This window comes from Corvus kubaryi, unplaced genomic scaffold (assembly GCF_017639235.1).
Source record: "Corvus kubaryi isolate FWS band 111438036 unplaced genomic scaffold, C.kubaryi_AGA036_p1.0 74, whole genome shotgun sequence".
NCBI lineage: Eukaryota > Metazoa > Chordata > Aves > Passeriformes > Corvidae > Corvus > Corvus kubaryi.
Window position 1 is genome coordinate 10773101 of NW_024582061.1, and position 15321 is coordinate 10788421.

The 15321-nt window shown below is 41.9% G+C and overlaps 1 protein-coding gene across 3 annotated transcripts in view; it reads left to right on the forward strand.

The window, feature by feature from the left end:
• The window catches only part of TBXAS1 (thromboxane A synthase 1), a 260715-nt gene that overhangs the window by 28313 nt on the left and 217081 nt on the right, over positions 1 to 15321 (forward strand). For 2 of the 3 annotated variants that reach the window (XM_042050428.1, XM_042050426.1), the window contains exon 3: positions 3651 to 3841. In XM_042050428.1, coding sequence (XP_041906362.1) covers positions 3744 to 3841 — 98 coding nt within the window. In that variant the 5' untranslated portion in view covers positions 3651 to 3743. Of the gene's footprint in view, positions 1 to 669; positions 1086 to 3650; positions 3842 to 15321 lie in introns of those variants that run through there. The other variant, XM_042050427.1, reaches the window with a different exon arrangement.

Sequence of the window (15321 nt, forward strand, 5' to 3'; positions counted from 1 at the left end):
ATTTGTCTGCAGTATTCCGTGGCTAAGCTGTCTGTAGCAGGATTTTGTTGATCTGAAGACTGTGCTATAAATTTCTATAGACACAAACTGCTATAAAATTAAAACTTAACATCTTCCCTGACTTCCTTCATCTATCATAAAGTTGGTGTGGCTCAGCCTTAATTAGATTATTATAGACCCAAAATATATGAGGTAGAATAGCACAAGAGGAATTGAATTTGGTCATTAGCAGGAGTGTGTGGTTAGTCTAGCTGGTGTAGTCAGTAGCTCCTGAAATATGAGACTACACTTTCCATTTGATATGCTTTGAAGACAGGTCAAAATCCTTAACGTGATTTAGGTTTACTGGGAAGGTCTATAGTCCTGCTTTTTAATAAACTCTCTATTTCATGTCCGAACACTACCTGTGTATGTCAGGCATTGCTGAGGCTCACAGCCACAGCTGTATTCCTTTGGAAGTTGAAATGCATTGTTTTGGAAGAGCATTTACAGAAAATATTACTGGACTCAGACAAGGCTCTGAGGCACAAAGGTTTCCTGTAAAACCTGGATTGTCTGGGTGCCAAGTTTTTGTTCTTTTTCCGAGGAACAGTTCAGCTTCTCAGACTTTGAATGCAATTGTGTACTTCCCTGTTTAACAGCTACTGCTGCGAATGTGCGTGCAGGCTGCAGCTCTGGCTGTTCAGCATTGAAATCCTTCTGTCTGGGAGGTCTGTCGTTTGCCAGGGAGCTCCCAGGCAGTGGTGGGGAATGAAGGATGAGATGGGTGTCTTCAGTGCAGGTTTTAGTCAACACCTGTGACGAACAAGGTGGTGGTCTGTGGATTTTAATTGCTACGTAAGAGAAGAGTGTGGATGGCACCGTGTCGAGGAGCTGCAAACCTTGGTAGATGCAATCTTGAGGGAAGCCTTGTGGATTCAAATACAAGCAGTGCTGACTCACAGCAGTCTGACAGGAAAAGGCTCTTTTCTGCTTGTCTCTGGCTTCCTCCAGCATGCTGTTAGGGAGGACTCTGTATCTGTCTCCCTAGTTCTTTGATACCGTTACTATACTGGCCAGTGCGACTCCACAAAAGGAACTTGGAGGTTGGTGAAAAATATCTGTGCTATTAACTATTAATTAGGATGACATTTCTCACATAAAAAAAACTTGTAAAGAGAATCTCAGGATTGATAAATAGCTTGTTTTCATTGCTGTCTGCATCCCTGACTCCTTTTTTCCCCACCCTGCAAAGCATCATGAGGATTTATGTGACTCCTCACAGAGCCTAGGTCCCTAACTCTGAGATGATAGCTGTTAAGTTCCTCTGCCTGTGATGGGAAGTGCTCCAAGGTAAGTTTTGGAGTCAATGTTTGCCACCCTTCTTAATGGTTGGCGGTGCCAAGTTAAAATCCTTCAGCAAGAAACAGGGGATGAGGCTTAAAAAGTAACACAAAACAAAGCCCAACATCAGCAACAGAAAAGGACAGAAAGAAAAGAAAAAAAAAGCTTGATTATGTGTTCTCTTCCAAACTGGAGACCCTATTTTCTTTCTTAAGTGTATGTTAAGAACTATTCATACGTCCTATGTCTCAGTGTGACTGGGAAAACACTCCAGTGATTCTTGAAAAACAAGTGAGGTCTGTACTTGACCTGTGTGTGCTGATAGGAGTCATGCAGGTGATTTTAATAGGAGAACATCTGTCCTCTATGTGCAGAAAAATGTCTTTTAGTAAAAAGCCATGTAAATTAAAGTGAAATTGGAATATTATTTCTTGTCTTCTACCCTTGTGATGGTTGGTTTAATTTTTTGAAAAGACTTTGACACATATCAATGCTTGATTTTTTTTTTCTTTTTCTGAAAGTCCCACAGGATTGGTTGCTGGTTGGGATTAGCTTGTGCCCACTGATTAATTCCTTGTGTCACTGGTCTTGAATCTTGTTGCAGTTGTTCTTGGAGAATTTGCCAGCAGCAGCAAGCCAGCAGAGCTGTTATTGACCTAGAATAGCAATGGAGTTGTTAATACATGAAGCAAGGTTTTCTGTGAACCACGTTGCTGTTCTGTGGAGCTGATGAGCTGGTTAACACCTTTTACTTACTCTGTAAGGATCTGAGGCTGGAAGGGAATTAATGCAGTTGTGAAGCACAGGGAACCAAAATAGCAGTGATTCAGTTAGAGTAGAGCCAAATCTTCTTAAAATTAAACTCCATTGTGTTAGAGACTTTACTTTTTTGATACCTATATTATTAAGTTCTCTGATAAAAGCAGGAAATGTAATACAGTGATATTGGAGAAGCCTTGCACATTAAATCTAAGCTATTGTCTTGGGGTAGTAACAGAAGAAACCACTCTTCATCGGGTGTGTTATGAGAATCAGATTTTACAGAATTTCTGGTTCTCAAGGTTACCATATAATTCAAAAACTAAATTTTTGCATAACATTGATTTCCTTAACTTTCAAATATGTTTTTTAGGATGGGTGGGAACTCTGCAGCACATATATGAGTATTCATAGTTTCATAAGTAACAAACAATACTGGACAGTACAGGGAATTTCGTCGTGGGCAGAGATGTTTACTTGCAAGCTGCTGCTTCTGATGTTGTCCTGAAGAGTTTTTCGGTCATGGAATTTGGTTACTTTACTGTATAGCAGGTTGGTGGACTGCTCTCATAGAAGTGCTTCAAGGTGTGTTTTTTGGTTTACCTTTCTAATTGGACTGGATCAGATGCTTAAAACAGGATTGAGGTTTGCAGGCAGGAAAATATGGAAGAAAGCTGAAGAATTCATATATGGAGAACAAACCATTTCCAGAACTGCAGTCAAAACTTGATGGTTGTGTGCGGGTTGTTCAAGGGGCTGTGGCAGCCTGACTGTGCCACAGTGCAGAGATAGTAGATTTGACCATATTGATGTTAAATCTGATACTAGAAATACAACCTAAGGGTAGCCAGCATATCTCTGGAGAGACTGGTTAGTGATACCCCCAAGGGGGAAAGTGCACTGAGCCAGGAAAATTGGCTGTAGGACTCATGAACTTGAGATGATACAGCCAAACAATGCTGTCAGTGTGGACTCATCAGTGTGGCAGATACTGACTTATGGATCTGGTACTACCCCAAAAAATTGAGGGTTTCTGCTCATTATTTCTATCTGTATATGCATTCTAGAAGTCACATTAGACCAGTTTTCCTCTAATTCCTCCTTTTGGTTGTGGTAATTTTAAGTTTACTTTTTCCATTCTTACAAGGTATAACCAGCTTGGAAATTAAGTGCTAATGAAGTTTAATATTGCAAAAATGCTCTGTTTTTGTTACTTTAGAGAATGCCACTGTGTGTATGTCAGGGCACCCCTGAAGTGCCTTTATATTTTTCTCCCATGATCTGTAAGATGGTCAGGCTGTCTTCCCCATTACTTTTCCCTACACATTCCCCAGCTTCCCATACTTGAGGTCTAAAAACCTATTCAGCAACACTGATGTCTCAAGCGGTGGGTATGTAAATATTTACTGGCATGGCAGTCAACAACAGTGGGAGGGGGGAAATTGCTACATTCTACCATTCAGGGAACCTTCAAGTTCTGTCTCAGAGTGTGCAGTTGATGAGAAGAGGAAAGGTTTGCAGTTTGTGCTTGACACGTTTTTGCTCTCTCGGTTCCTGTTTTGTTGCAGATGTCATTCATTTAGCTGTGGAAGGCTTTATCAGCCCTTGCAGAGGCTTTCCCCTGCACACACCACTCAAGGCTGGAGCTGTAGTGGAGGAAAATGGAGCCTGTAGATCTCCTGGCACTTGCCTCCCTAGAAATGAACAGTACCACAGTTACCCTGGCTTTGCTGGCGATCTTCCTGGTCCTGCTGTATTGGTAAGTGATAACAGTGATGTGGGCTGCACATCAGGCACAAACCCTGCTGAAGCTCCACCAGCATCTGTAGAGTCTTTTATCCATGAGGGGAAACTGGAAGGTAATTGCCTAAGAGGGAAATGGAGGGGGAGTTGGTTTGGCTGCAGAGGGTGCAATAAATACTCAGAAAACTCATGATGCTTTTAGAGAATTTTCTCCTTGAAATACTGTCTTGTAAGTGCTTTACCAACTGCTAACAAAAATTAAGAACTTATTCTAAATTAAGAACTTATTTGTTGGTTTCTTATTAATTTCTTTGGGCAGCAGGAACATTGGTCCAGGTCAGAAAGAAAACAAGTACTTGTTGGTTCTCTTCTCTGTACTATGCTGCACTCTTGTTCTTTGGCTTAAGTGTACAGACACTTTAACTGCTGCTTGAATTTCCTCTCTTGTTCTTTCCACACTGACTAGTGGATACAAATCAGAATAACAGCAGCCCTAATGGTTAGCACAGTAGGCATTGCAGTGAGTTGTGCTGAAATGAAAAAACCCTCACCCTGTCCTGACAGTTTATTTCAGAAATTAAATTACCTGAACTGGGAGTGTTTTTCTGACTTTTTTTACTTGTATGTCTCTTCAAATCCTGCCTTCCAGTAAAAGAATGGGTTTTTTTTCAGTTGTATGAGTGTTCAAGGAAAGGTTTCAGGGACTGTTGCAGAAAAAAATCCAACAGAAATCCAAAGGTAATCTGGAAGAGAATAGTGATGGCACCATGAGTTCAGCACAATTGTTGTAGCAATGTAAATGACAGATCGCTTTGCATATATTTTGTCATTCTTTCACCCTGTTGAGCTTTGTTCAGCTTCCTTCTGTGTCCAGGGAGGGTCTAGGGAGACTAAAAAGGGTCAAACCCATATTTGACATGTGTTGCTGTATGAAATAGGTGGGTGAGCCTGCTTTCTTAGCAAGATCTGCCCAAATCATCACAAACATCCAAGTCCTACTTCCTCTGAATTTTACTGGGAAAAAGAATGGCAGCTCTAGGTCATTAAGTAAGACCATGCTGTTTAGCTGCAGACCTGTGCATCTCTGGGCGTGTAAGGGGGAGAGAGGGAGGACAGAGGCACATCCACAGTTCAGAAAAGCAGCAGATCAGCTGGTGAGATCTGGCCACCTGTGAGTCATTTGAAATAGCCCAATACTTCCACATAGCACATGTCCAGATGTGCCAAGACCTCTGAAGACCGGGAACTGCTCCTTGTAAATGTCAGGTACTGTCTGGTGTGTGCTTGCCCAGGGCCTCATTTTCTGGTTCAGTTTGGGGAAGACTATTCCTCCCCTTAAAGTTAAGGTTTAGCGCACATTTGGTCTGGCCATTAACAAACCTAGCTCTAATTGCAGAGTTAAACCAGACTCATGGCTGTGGTCAGTTACTGCTGAATGGAGTGCCTACCATAAAAGTTTCAAAAAGTTCAACTTAGCAGTGAGGTGGGAAATTGTCTAACAGTAGGGACACCCCATTCAGTGTCTCTGGTGGAAGGTGAGTTCTGTGAAAGCACCAAGAAAAGTATGCCAAAGTTTTATGTGGGGAAAGTGTTTTATACTCTTAACTGCCAATGGTTATTACTAACCAATCTTGTTGATCTACAGATTCAAGTTGATTTTTAAGTAGCTTATTAAATACAGGTGCATATAGATCACTCTTCCAATGGGAAGCTGGCGATTCCTAAACCTGCAATGAAATAAGCTATGGGCTGTTGGTAGGTTTGCCTGGTGGCTGAGCTGTTCAGATCTATTTATCTCAGTAAAATGCAGTGACTGAGCCCGTAAGGTTAAAGTCTTGAAACACATCTGTAAGCATGGTAGTTGTTGTTCAAACTTGTCAGCTTTCTAATTTGAGTCTATTTTGTTAAAGTTTTTTATACTGCATGCTTGTTTAAACAAATCAGTAAAACTCAATGCATGCTCACATCTTCCTTTATTCATGACAATGACTGAAACCTTGGGTTCAAGGAATTATTTAAACAGTGTGTAAAATGGTTGCTAATAGAAATGCAGGTCTCTAATTCTAGGGAATGTTTTTATTACAGTCATGTTGTATACCTGATTATCTGGCTCTTCTAGGAGTTAGAAAACATGAGTGTTGTGTATGACAGGAGTAATAATTAAGTAATAACTCTTAAAGTTCCTTTGAGGTTTTCCTTATAAGCCTTATCCTAATTTTTTAATAACTACTGAATTATTCTTTTTTTTAGCTTTTTCTGCCAGGATTGTATCTTTTTAGAAGGGCAATCCTGGGGAAAGGGAGGAATGAATATTTGCTATTGTAAATTTTGTTACGATTGTAGCTTATGATTGATCGGGGTCACGTTGTGTCAACTGTTGTATGAGTGCGAAGAACGGGCAGTTTGTCCACCTTATTGGCTGTGAAAGGCTTAGTAAGGCTCAACAGAAGGCAGCTGCAGGTGGAGGAGAGAATCAAAAGTTCTAATGCACACTAGAATAGGAATGTGGCAATGGCAATGTTCATGTTTTTGAGCTCTTTCCTTAGCATGGTTTTTGTGGATGGGGGTACTCCGTGATTTAAATGACAGCCTTGAGCTGCTGTCCATTGGCTCAGCCTCAGTCCCTGTTAGTGTGTGTATTGTAAGGCCAGCTGGGATTTGTCACAGTTCAGCTGGCAGGTGGTATCTTGCTAAGCTGTGATAAGGCCAATCTCTTCACATTTTTGGGTATGGTGAGGTCATATGAAAGAGGGAGAGAAGAAAGGGTTGATTGGGAAAGGGAGGAGAGGCTGTAGCTGCATAAAATAAACTTGAAGTTATAAGTCTTAGGAAGAAACTTGGATGATTTGATAATTTTTTGTGCAGTTATTTATGGTACAATGAAGATCATCAAAAACTCTTTATAACAAATCATGTAATAGCACATCTCTGATTTCTCATGCGTTGTCATCAGTGTAATATGAAGGTGTTGCTTGTATCGTAGTGTGTCACTTTTAAATCAGTGGAGCAACTATAACTTTTCAGTGTTTGTCTTCTACATGACCTTAAGTCAGCTCTAAGGAGAGGCTTTTTATGGTAGTTGATTTAATGTTGGGAGTAGAAAGAGCTATGAAGCTTTTTGGGTACATAGTCTATTTGGATTTGAACGGGAAGTTGTTTTTTGGTAATCTGTTAAGAGGCTGCTCAAGCCTCTTTGCTGTCCCCCGTTCCTGAAGGATTTAGTTATCTGCTTCTCTCCCCATTCTTACTACTTGTTCTCTGTAGGTAAAAGTCTCTTCTTGCAGATTTCTTATCATGGATTCTTCGAAGTCTGTTGCTACATCATTATTATTGTGATCGACAGGCTACTGCTTTATTGACCGCAGAAAGGCATAATATGGCTAACTACCACAGTTCAGTAATACCAGTGGCACAACAGTTAGCGCTCTTAAAAAATGTCTTGTCCATGTCCTGCCTTGTGATTTCTTCCACACAAACTGATTATCGGAGCAGTTTCTTTTAAGAGCACTTGCTTTCTCAATTGTGAGCACTGCTGTCTCTATTTGCCTAATCTCTGTGAATCTCAGGGGTTTTTTTTAGGCATGAAATAAAACCAAACTCTTAAGGGAAGACTGAGCTTAACATTTACAAATCCTAGTGATATTCTCCATTGAAAAATACAGTAGTATATCTATGCAACATATTGTTCATTTTAATTTCAAACATATGCTGAGTTGGATATCCCATACTTGGCTGTAGCTGCAGACATTGCTTTGTGTCTTTCTTTTTGCTGTCTGGGTAGATGTTTGATAAAATGAAAGCAGGAGTTTATCTTGCTTTAAAGTTTAATGTACCATAAGCTGAGCATTATGAAGAAGCTGTCACAGCATTCAGATACCTGTGTTCAAACTGGATTATCAACCCCTTGTCTAAACAAACCTGGGGTTTTTTAGAAACATGGAGGTTGGATGGGAGTGTTTGTTTATGTTTGCAAGATCCATGTCTAATTGCATGCTTTCAAACATAGCAAAACATAAACTAGTGGTGTTCCTGTCTGTTTCTGAAAAGCTAAGTAATTCAGAAAGATGTCATTTTTACATTGAAGTAATATTAATGATCGCTTGTGCTACGGACAAGTATAGAGAGACTAAGGGATTGGGGTCCCCCTAGATCAAGGTACTGTCCACCCAGTGCAGAACAAATCAATCCTGACCCAGAGAATTTGCAGTCTCTGATAAAAACGAATGAAAACTGAACTTAATATTTTTCCTCCTCTGACCTTAAGTGTAGACATTTGCATACAGGTGGATGGGGGACATTCTTAGACATGGGACACACGTGTTACAGTTCATCAGTTGGTGCCATACCTGTACTAACCCACGCCAGAAATTGATCTCAGGACAAGGAAGTATTTCCGTACAGGTGACTTCAATACCATTGCTTGTTTGGCATTACTTTGCATCTGTATAGCCCCATTTGGAAAGGGCTCTAAAGGGAATGTTTAGAAGTAATCTTTTTTCAGCAAAAGCTTCATTCTGGTTTTGCAGAACCTTGCTGTTTGGGGTTGAGTTAGCTAAACCTTCTTTTTTTCTAAATAATGCCACCTAATACTAGACCTTGGACCAATTTTTGCCCCTCAAAAGATCACTGTTTATGAAAGATGTTTGACAGCTAGAGATCTAGGCTTATGGTCTGAGTGCAGGCATAAGAGAAGTAGATTATTCCCGCTAACATATCCAGATAATGCTTCTGGACAGATCCAGGGACAGGCAGTACAAAACTTGGATCCTTTCTGGGTAGGTAGGCCCTAACTTTTCCGCCTGGCACTGCTGCCATCAAAGGCACAGGGCTGCAAGGACCACTCTGGCTGGAAACAGGCCTGGGTGTGGAGCATCAGCAAACACTCAGAAGGATGTACAGCTCTGCTCTTATATCAGGCTCTTTGAGGTGAGAGGTTCAGAGAGGCATCCTAATGCTCAGGTGTCAAAGCCTGCTCGTTTCTCTTTCTGGCAGAAGGCACAGCTCCGTAGGCAGCGAGTGCTCGGGGGCTGGTGCTCCTGTATTGCTCCTGGGCTCTCGCTGCTGGACTTGTCTCCATCTCCCACATCCTTCTGACCAGCAATGTCTGACCTCTGAGCTGGGACCTAAGGTTATGGTCCCTAATGAGTCTTCTCCTGTGACAACCTTGTAGCTTCTCAGTTTGCAGTGAACCCAGCATCAGGTTTACAGGGTCAGAAGGCTGGGAAGTTTTGGGGTTTTTAATATTCTGTTAACCCCAGCTGGTGGTTGTTTTGGTTTTTTCCTAAAATGGCCATTATGTCAGTGGAAATCATTCTGCTTCCCTCCTCTTTATTTGAATGTCCCATTAGAAAGGCTAGAAGGATCTGACTCAACAGGAAACATCAGCAAACTGATGTTGATGACAGAAAAAACCTAAAAAGATTCTGAATTGTCTTTGTCATACAGTTTCACATCAAGCAAATCTGGAATTCCCACGAATGTGTCAAACATAATTTGATCCCACAGCTGTGCAATATATGGCCTTGTCTTTGAGCTAAATCAAGCATATCTAGGTGAGCCTGAGGAGCAGAATTATACTGCTGAATTACTGAATTATAATTTGGAAAAGTGCCATACCACAAGTGACAAAATACTTTATTTCTCTGAAAACAAAGTAGATTTGATCATCCAGAATGAAGTTCACTTAGTGCCCTGATTATGCTGCTTTTAGGTAAGCAAAATTATCTTACATTTTGGGGAAGAAGCAGAACAGTTTTCTGTTGTTGCTATCACAGCTTCAGAGCTAGGTTCTCTGGGGTATCCTCAGAGGCTGTTATAACACCTTGGTTATTCAGACAAATGTAGCTGGGTCTTCAGTGCTGTGCAGCTTTGGTTTTCCTTGGTTGCACTGCACTGCAAAACTCAGAAACGGTCTATCTTCAAGTTTTGTTTTGTTTTCAGTTTAGAGATTACGTGTCCAGCAGTGTTTATTTGAAGGCCCTCAAGTAGTTGCTGAGCTTTTTGCTTTTGTGAAGGTGCACTTTACCCTAAAAACACTGTGTAAAAAAGTCAATCTCCGGCCTATTAATTCCTTGTGGTCTTCATTTTTCCCTGAACTTTTTCATGCCTTTCCCCATTAAATCCCAAATTAAAGCAGAGTTTGATTTTAGTGCACGGAGATTGGAGCCTTAATAGTATGTAAAGGCAGACAGGCAGGGATAGGATGGCTTCCTTTCATGAAACAAGTATATTTACCTGTGTTCTGCTGTGATCTCCAGATCCATGTCCAGTGGAACAAGCTGCAAAGCTGGCTAATGCACACAAATGGCGCAAGAGCAAATAGCTGGACACAGCCCTTGAGCCGTCCCATTTCTGCTTCCCCCTCCTGTGGGGCTTGCAATGGCCTGGGTCTGGTCTCAGCTGGGTTGCACAGGCAGGAGAGACCAGCAAGGGAGGGAAGTACTCTGACTTCTCCATCAGGCAACTTCTGCCTGAGAGTCTGCTCTGGAGCTTCACTGAGCTCTTCTGGACCAGCAGTTTGGTTTTAACTTTTGATCTGCTTTTTGCCTTTGGGCAGGTTGCTTTGTTTAACTTGGGGATATTTGGGTCCCTCTCAAACTGATTTTGGGTACTCCAAATTATCTTCTAGGAGCTCCTGCCTCCATCTACTGACAGTATTAGGAACATGAGGAACTTAATACCCTGCTGGTGGTGCTTTAAATGGAATTGAAATTAGATGGTGGGAGAAGGCAATGTAAACAACTTCCTCAGAGAGAAAGCTCTGCAAGCAGTGGGGCACTCCATCCCATTGCACTGGCGCTGTCTCTCGCTGTGTCTGTGCATTTAATTGCCAGGCTCACAGGGGCCTCTCAGGTCTGCTTCAAACACTGCCATGAGCTCTGCTCTTCCCTGAACCCCAGGGGTGCATACTGGCTGTTCCTGTGATTGCCCTGCACTGGGGGGATTTGTTGTTCCCCCTGTGCTTCAAGGTGTGTGGATTTTTGTCACTCCACTTTCAGATAGCACACAAAGTGTCCTGCCAGCCTGCCTGTGTTCCCTCTTAAATGAAAAGTTAAAACAGTGGGCAGTTTTGACAGGTTAGAACTCCTCAGAGTGCTGAAATCTATGTTGTCTCTTTTCTTGTCTCCTTTAACATTGCTCCTATCATTTAAAAAAAATTTCCCATATTCGTCTTCACTCCTTTTTGTCTGTGCATCAGACTTCATCCGTGCCTGTGTTTGTTTTGTCCTGTCTGCTGGCTCACAGGTAATTTATGCCTTTGATTGCCATGCCTTGATCTTCTGCAGGGAAGTTTTATACAGTATTTAATGGAGCTGTCTGAAAAATATTTTAAAATATTGACGTATTATTGAGAGATTGTTTTTTATCAGTTCCCCTTGACATACCCAAAATCTTTAGATGGATTTTTCTCTCTCTTATCTCCTTGGTTCTGTTTTTGTTTTTTTTTCTCTATTGAAAACAAAGTTTACTGTTCCATGAGCTCAGTATGTGCTAAGTACTGTGAGACAGCTGAAAGAGCTCAAAATATTTTCTGGTTTGGGTTTGGATATGCATTTATTTCACTTACCCAGGAATAGCGGAGGAGCTTGAGAAAATGATGTTCCATGTCTGCCTCTTCCTTCCCTCGCTTTCTATGCCATTGCTTAGACTGTTGACAGTTTCTTTTAAGCCTTACTTGTTTATTTGACATGTGTTATCTATGACTGGAGTGATGTGCAGGTCAATAGGAATACAAGAGTTTTAATGAAGGGATTATCTAGCATGTGGGAGATTCTCCATATCCATTCCTTTGGTAGTTTCTTTCCCAGCTAGTTGCTGCTTTCATGGTTCTGCAGAACCTCTGAAGCTGTTGGGGGAGCAAGGAAGCGACAAACAAGGAAAAGGGCAGAACTTGTTATATTGCTTTTTTTGCTTGGGTGGGAAAAGAAGCTGGATGCCCAGCAACGGGTTGGAAGGGACTGGGAAGAATGACTGGGAACAGCAGGATATGACTCCATGTGAATTTGTAGTGGGTTGTTACAGATTGAGGTCAAGTATGTTTGGGTAAATTGAGGCTGGAAGAAAGGAGCTGAACTGAGATGTATGTTGGGAGTAGGAAATGGGGCAGTGGCTGTGTGCTTGCTTGTATGGACAAAGTAAAGTCTACTTCCTTGGAAGGAATAATCCCTTTCAGCTACTAAAAACCTTGTGATGCTCTTTATGAGTTGAGGGGCATGGGAAGGATGAAAAGGCAGTGGACTTTAGAGGAGATGAGTAATTGGTAACTGCATGATCACAGGCTCCTGCTGAATGAATGCCCTTGGATGAGAACTCTTGGCGGAGTTCTGAACCTGTAACCCTCAGTATTGTTTTAACTTACTTGGTGGCAATAAATCTGATGTAATCTGTGCGTGCATGTTTGTGGTTTTGCATCCAAAAAGCTCCAAAGAGCTTTTATATAAACACCCTCTCAGTAGACTTATAACAATTGAAGAGGTCGTCGAGGCATGTGGTTTGAAATGTGGGAAAGACATGAAATAAAGCCATCCTGGGAGAGGAATGAGCAGCTAAAGGATCCTCAGTGGGTTGCATGCTAGCATGACAGACAGAGAATGATGGTGGTCAAAACTACAAGGGCCCTCTTCCATCTTTAAAATATCGATATGACCTGTTTGTTCTCCAAAGACCTGAACAAATCTCTGTTTTAAGATTTTCTGAAATACTCATCATGGCTTGAGATCAAGCAATCTCTCCAAGAGAGTTCTCAGTATAAGCTTTATGGTAGCAAAACTGAGGAGCTGCATGTTTATCTTAGGATAGATTTCAGTGACTGTAACACTATTGTGCTGGATTGATTAATGTCTCTGAAAGCTATGATGAATTGTTCTCAGTATGGGACCCTGAGTTGACCAATTGTTGCTCAGTAGCCATTCAGGTTAGAGCTCTGGCCAACAGCTTTAGGAAGAACAAAAAACCTCTCGGTGGTTGCAGAAAGACTTCAGATCCCCTCTGTAGCTCATGAAACAGGGTTGTTCTGGAGTAATATTCAGCAGCCTTCACTTCTATGTGTCTGGCTTGCTCTCTCTCATCTCCTCTTCAGAGTTAGGGAAAGGTGGTGCAAAGATAAAGAATCCTCAGTTTTAGGAGAATATTCCTAGCTATGGCAAAAAACCTCGAGCCTTTCCCATTTCAGAAGAATAGTATTTTAAAATTTGTTTGTATACTAGAAAGTTTTAGTCCTCAGGTAATTTCTCACAGTTTTTGTAGTTGTGTCTCTCAATAGTTGTGTTTTAAAATTTTAAAAAGTTTAAGTTTTTAGCAGTAGTTAAGTATTCGCTGGTTTCACAATATATTTTCTTTCCTGAGATACAACTTTTGTGTAACATAAATGGATGTGCTCTCAATTTGAGTGGAAAACCAGCCATCTGGTGTTCTCCTAGGACACAGAGCTCTGTTATTGACTGAAAGAGACCATCAGACCTGGGGTGTCAGGCACAAAGGAGTGAGGAACCTCCCCAGCCAAGGTTTCAGAGCAAGCTTGGAATTTTAACTGTGGGCACAAGATGGTGGAAGGACTGTAGGAACCTGTGCCTTCACAGGCCATGAATCTTGTAAGGACAGGGGTATTTACAGTGTAAGTATGTTCATCCTGCCAGGACTCAGTCTCAGATTTGAGAGTTGGGATTTGGGTAGTTTATCCCTAACCTGCCTCCTCAGATTTAGGAGACTCAAGCCACTAACAAGCATGGTAAGGAGGCCTTTATTTCCATGGTAGCTGGTGACTTAGTTCCTATTTCAAGCTGTAACTGTGTCACTGGTGGACATTTTCTATTTAATTTTTGACATTGCTAGGGATTCTGTGCAGTAAAGCCTTCTTCTCCCTCCTTCTCCCCCTTTTTATTTACGTTCCTGAGTGAGAGCATAGCCAAGCAGTGAGCTCAGTGCCATGGAAGCATTTTATATTTTGAGCAGAGATAAAAATCTCATTCCTTCTATAAACAAAACAAATCAACAGATGATGCCCAGGAGAACCATTTCTCTATAGCCATTTTCCTCCAGCTGCTTTCTATTCCGTGCAGCTTGCAATGCACCATATGAAATACGTGTGTGCCTTTCTGTGTGTGCAAAGCACAGGTTTCCTCCAGACAGTGGCAGCTTCATCATAAAAAAATAAACAAAAACCACCAAAAAGCCCCACTTTTTTTGTCTTTTACAGTGCTGTATTAATAAGATTACTAATAAAGTTGAGATGCTTGGTTGTTTAATAGTGTGTAATTTAGCAATGCTAGAGGATATGCTGGAGGAACTCTGCAGTCACAACCACTGCATCTTCCCTCTGAATGGGTTTGGAGTATTGTCCGTGGGAGGATGAGGGACAGAAATAATCTGAGTGAGTCTGAGTGCCTCATAAACATGGCAGAGAGGAGAGTACAGTGAAACTGCTCAGAGTTTGCTGCCCTGTGTGTGCTTGCAGGTGTCCCTGTGTCAGCGAGGAGATCTCTCCAGTGCTGCAGCAGCTTTGTGGCTGGGCACAAGCTTGTTGCAGGCATGAGACTGGTGGAAGGCAATAGGAATTGGCCCCTTCAGCCTGTTGTAAGCCCTTGGTTGATGGCACCTCTTGCTTTCCTGTTTTAGTTTGGCCGTGGTGAACAGCTCAACAGCTCAGGTGGATGGCCAAGAGTTGCAGGGGGGTGGGGGTTGAGACCCTGAGGCACTATGGAAGGAGATCATGCAAGGGAAAGAGCAGAGGGTTGTCTGGATGAGGAGCTGGTAGATAAAGTGTATGGCAAGAACTCAAGAAGGAATAGTTGCAGGTCAGCCTTTGGCAGAGGTGCAGCTGGAGGTATATCTTATCTCAGCAGAATCTTTCTGCTCACCTCCCCCTCCTGAGATGTGCTTCTGTACAGGAGGAGGGTGGCCAAGCCAGATGTTCCTAAGCTGGAGCCTGGGGAAGTAGTATCTATCCTTGCAGGGGCAGAGAAAGGTGATAAAAGTTTGAACATTGCTAGGTTAATGGACTGTCTGTTTGCCATCAATTGTAGCCTCTGAGACGTGAAGGAACTTGGAACTTAGTGGGGCGGGGGGGGGGGGGTTGGAGGGCAGTAAAATTTGGCAACATTACTTTTGGTCATCTTGATAAAGCACAGTTTAGAACTGAGGGAAAATATTGTGGTTTGACATCCAAAAAGCTCCTGAGAGCTTTCATGTAAACACCTTGCAAGTATCCATGTATGTATACATTTACACCTATATATAAATACATAGCGAGTGACTCAGAACAAACAGCTTCTAAATAAGCAGCCAAACGTAACTGATCTGATCATTGGATAGATCATGTTCAGTGCCCAAAGCAACCCCCATATCCCATCTCCAGTCAAATGACTCCTGGCAGCTAAGGAAATAACCTTGGGTAAAACCAATAGGATTTTTATAACAGAGACATTAGCTATTGGCCCTGAGTGTATTTTATGACGCTGCCTCAGTTTTGGCTTGTATATCTTCATTCTGGTGTTGATG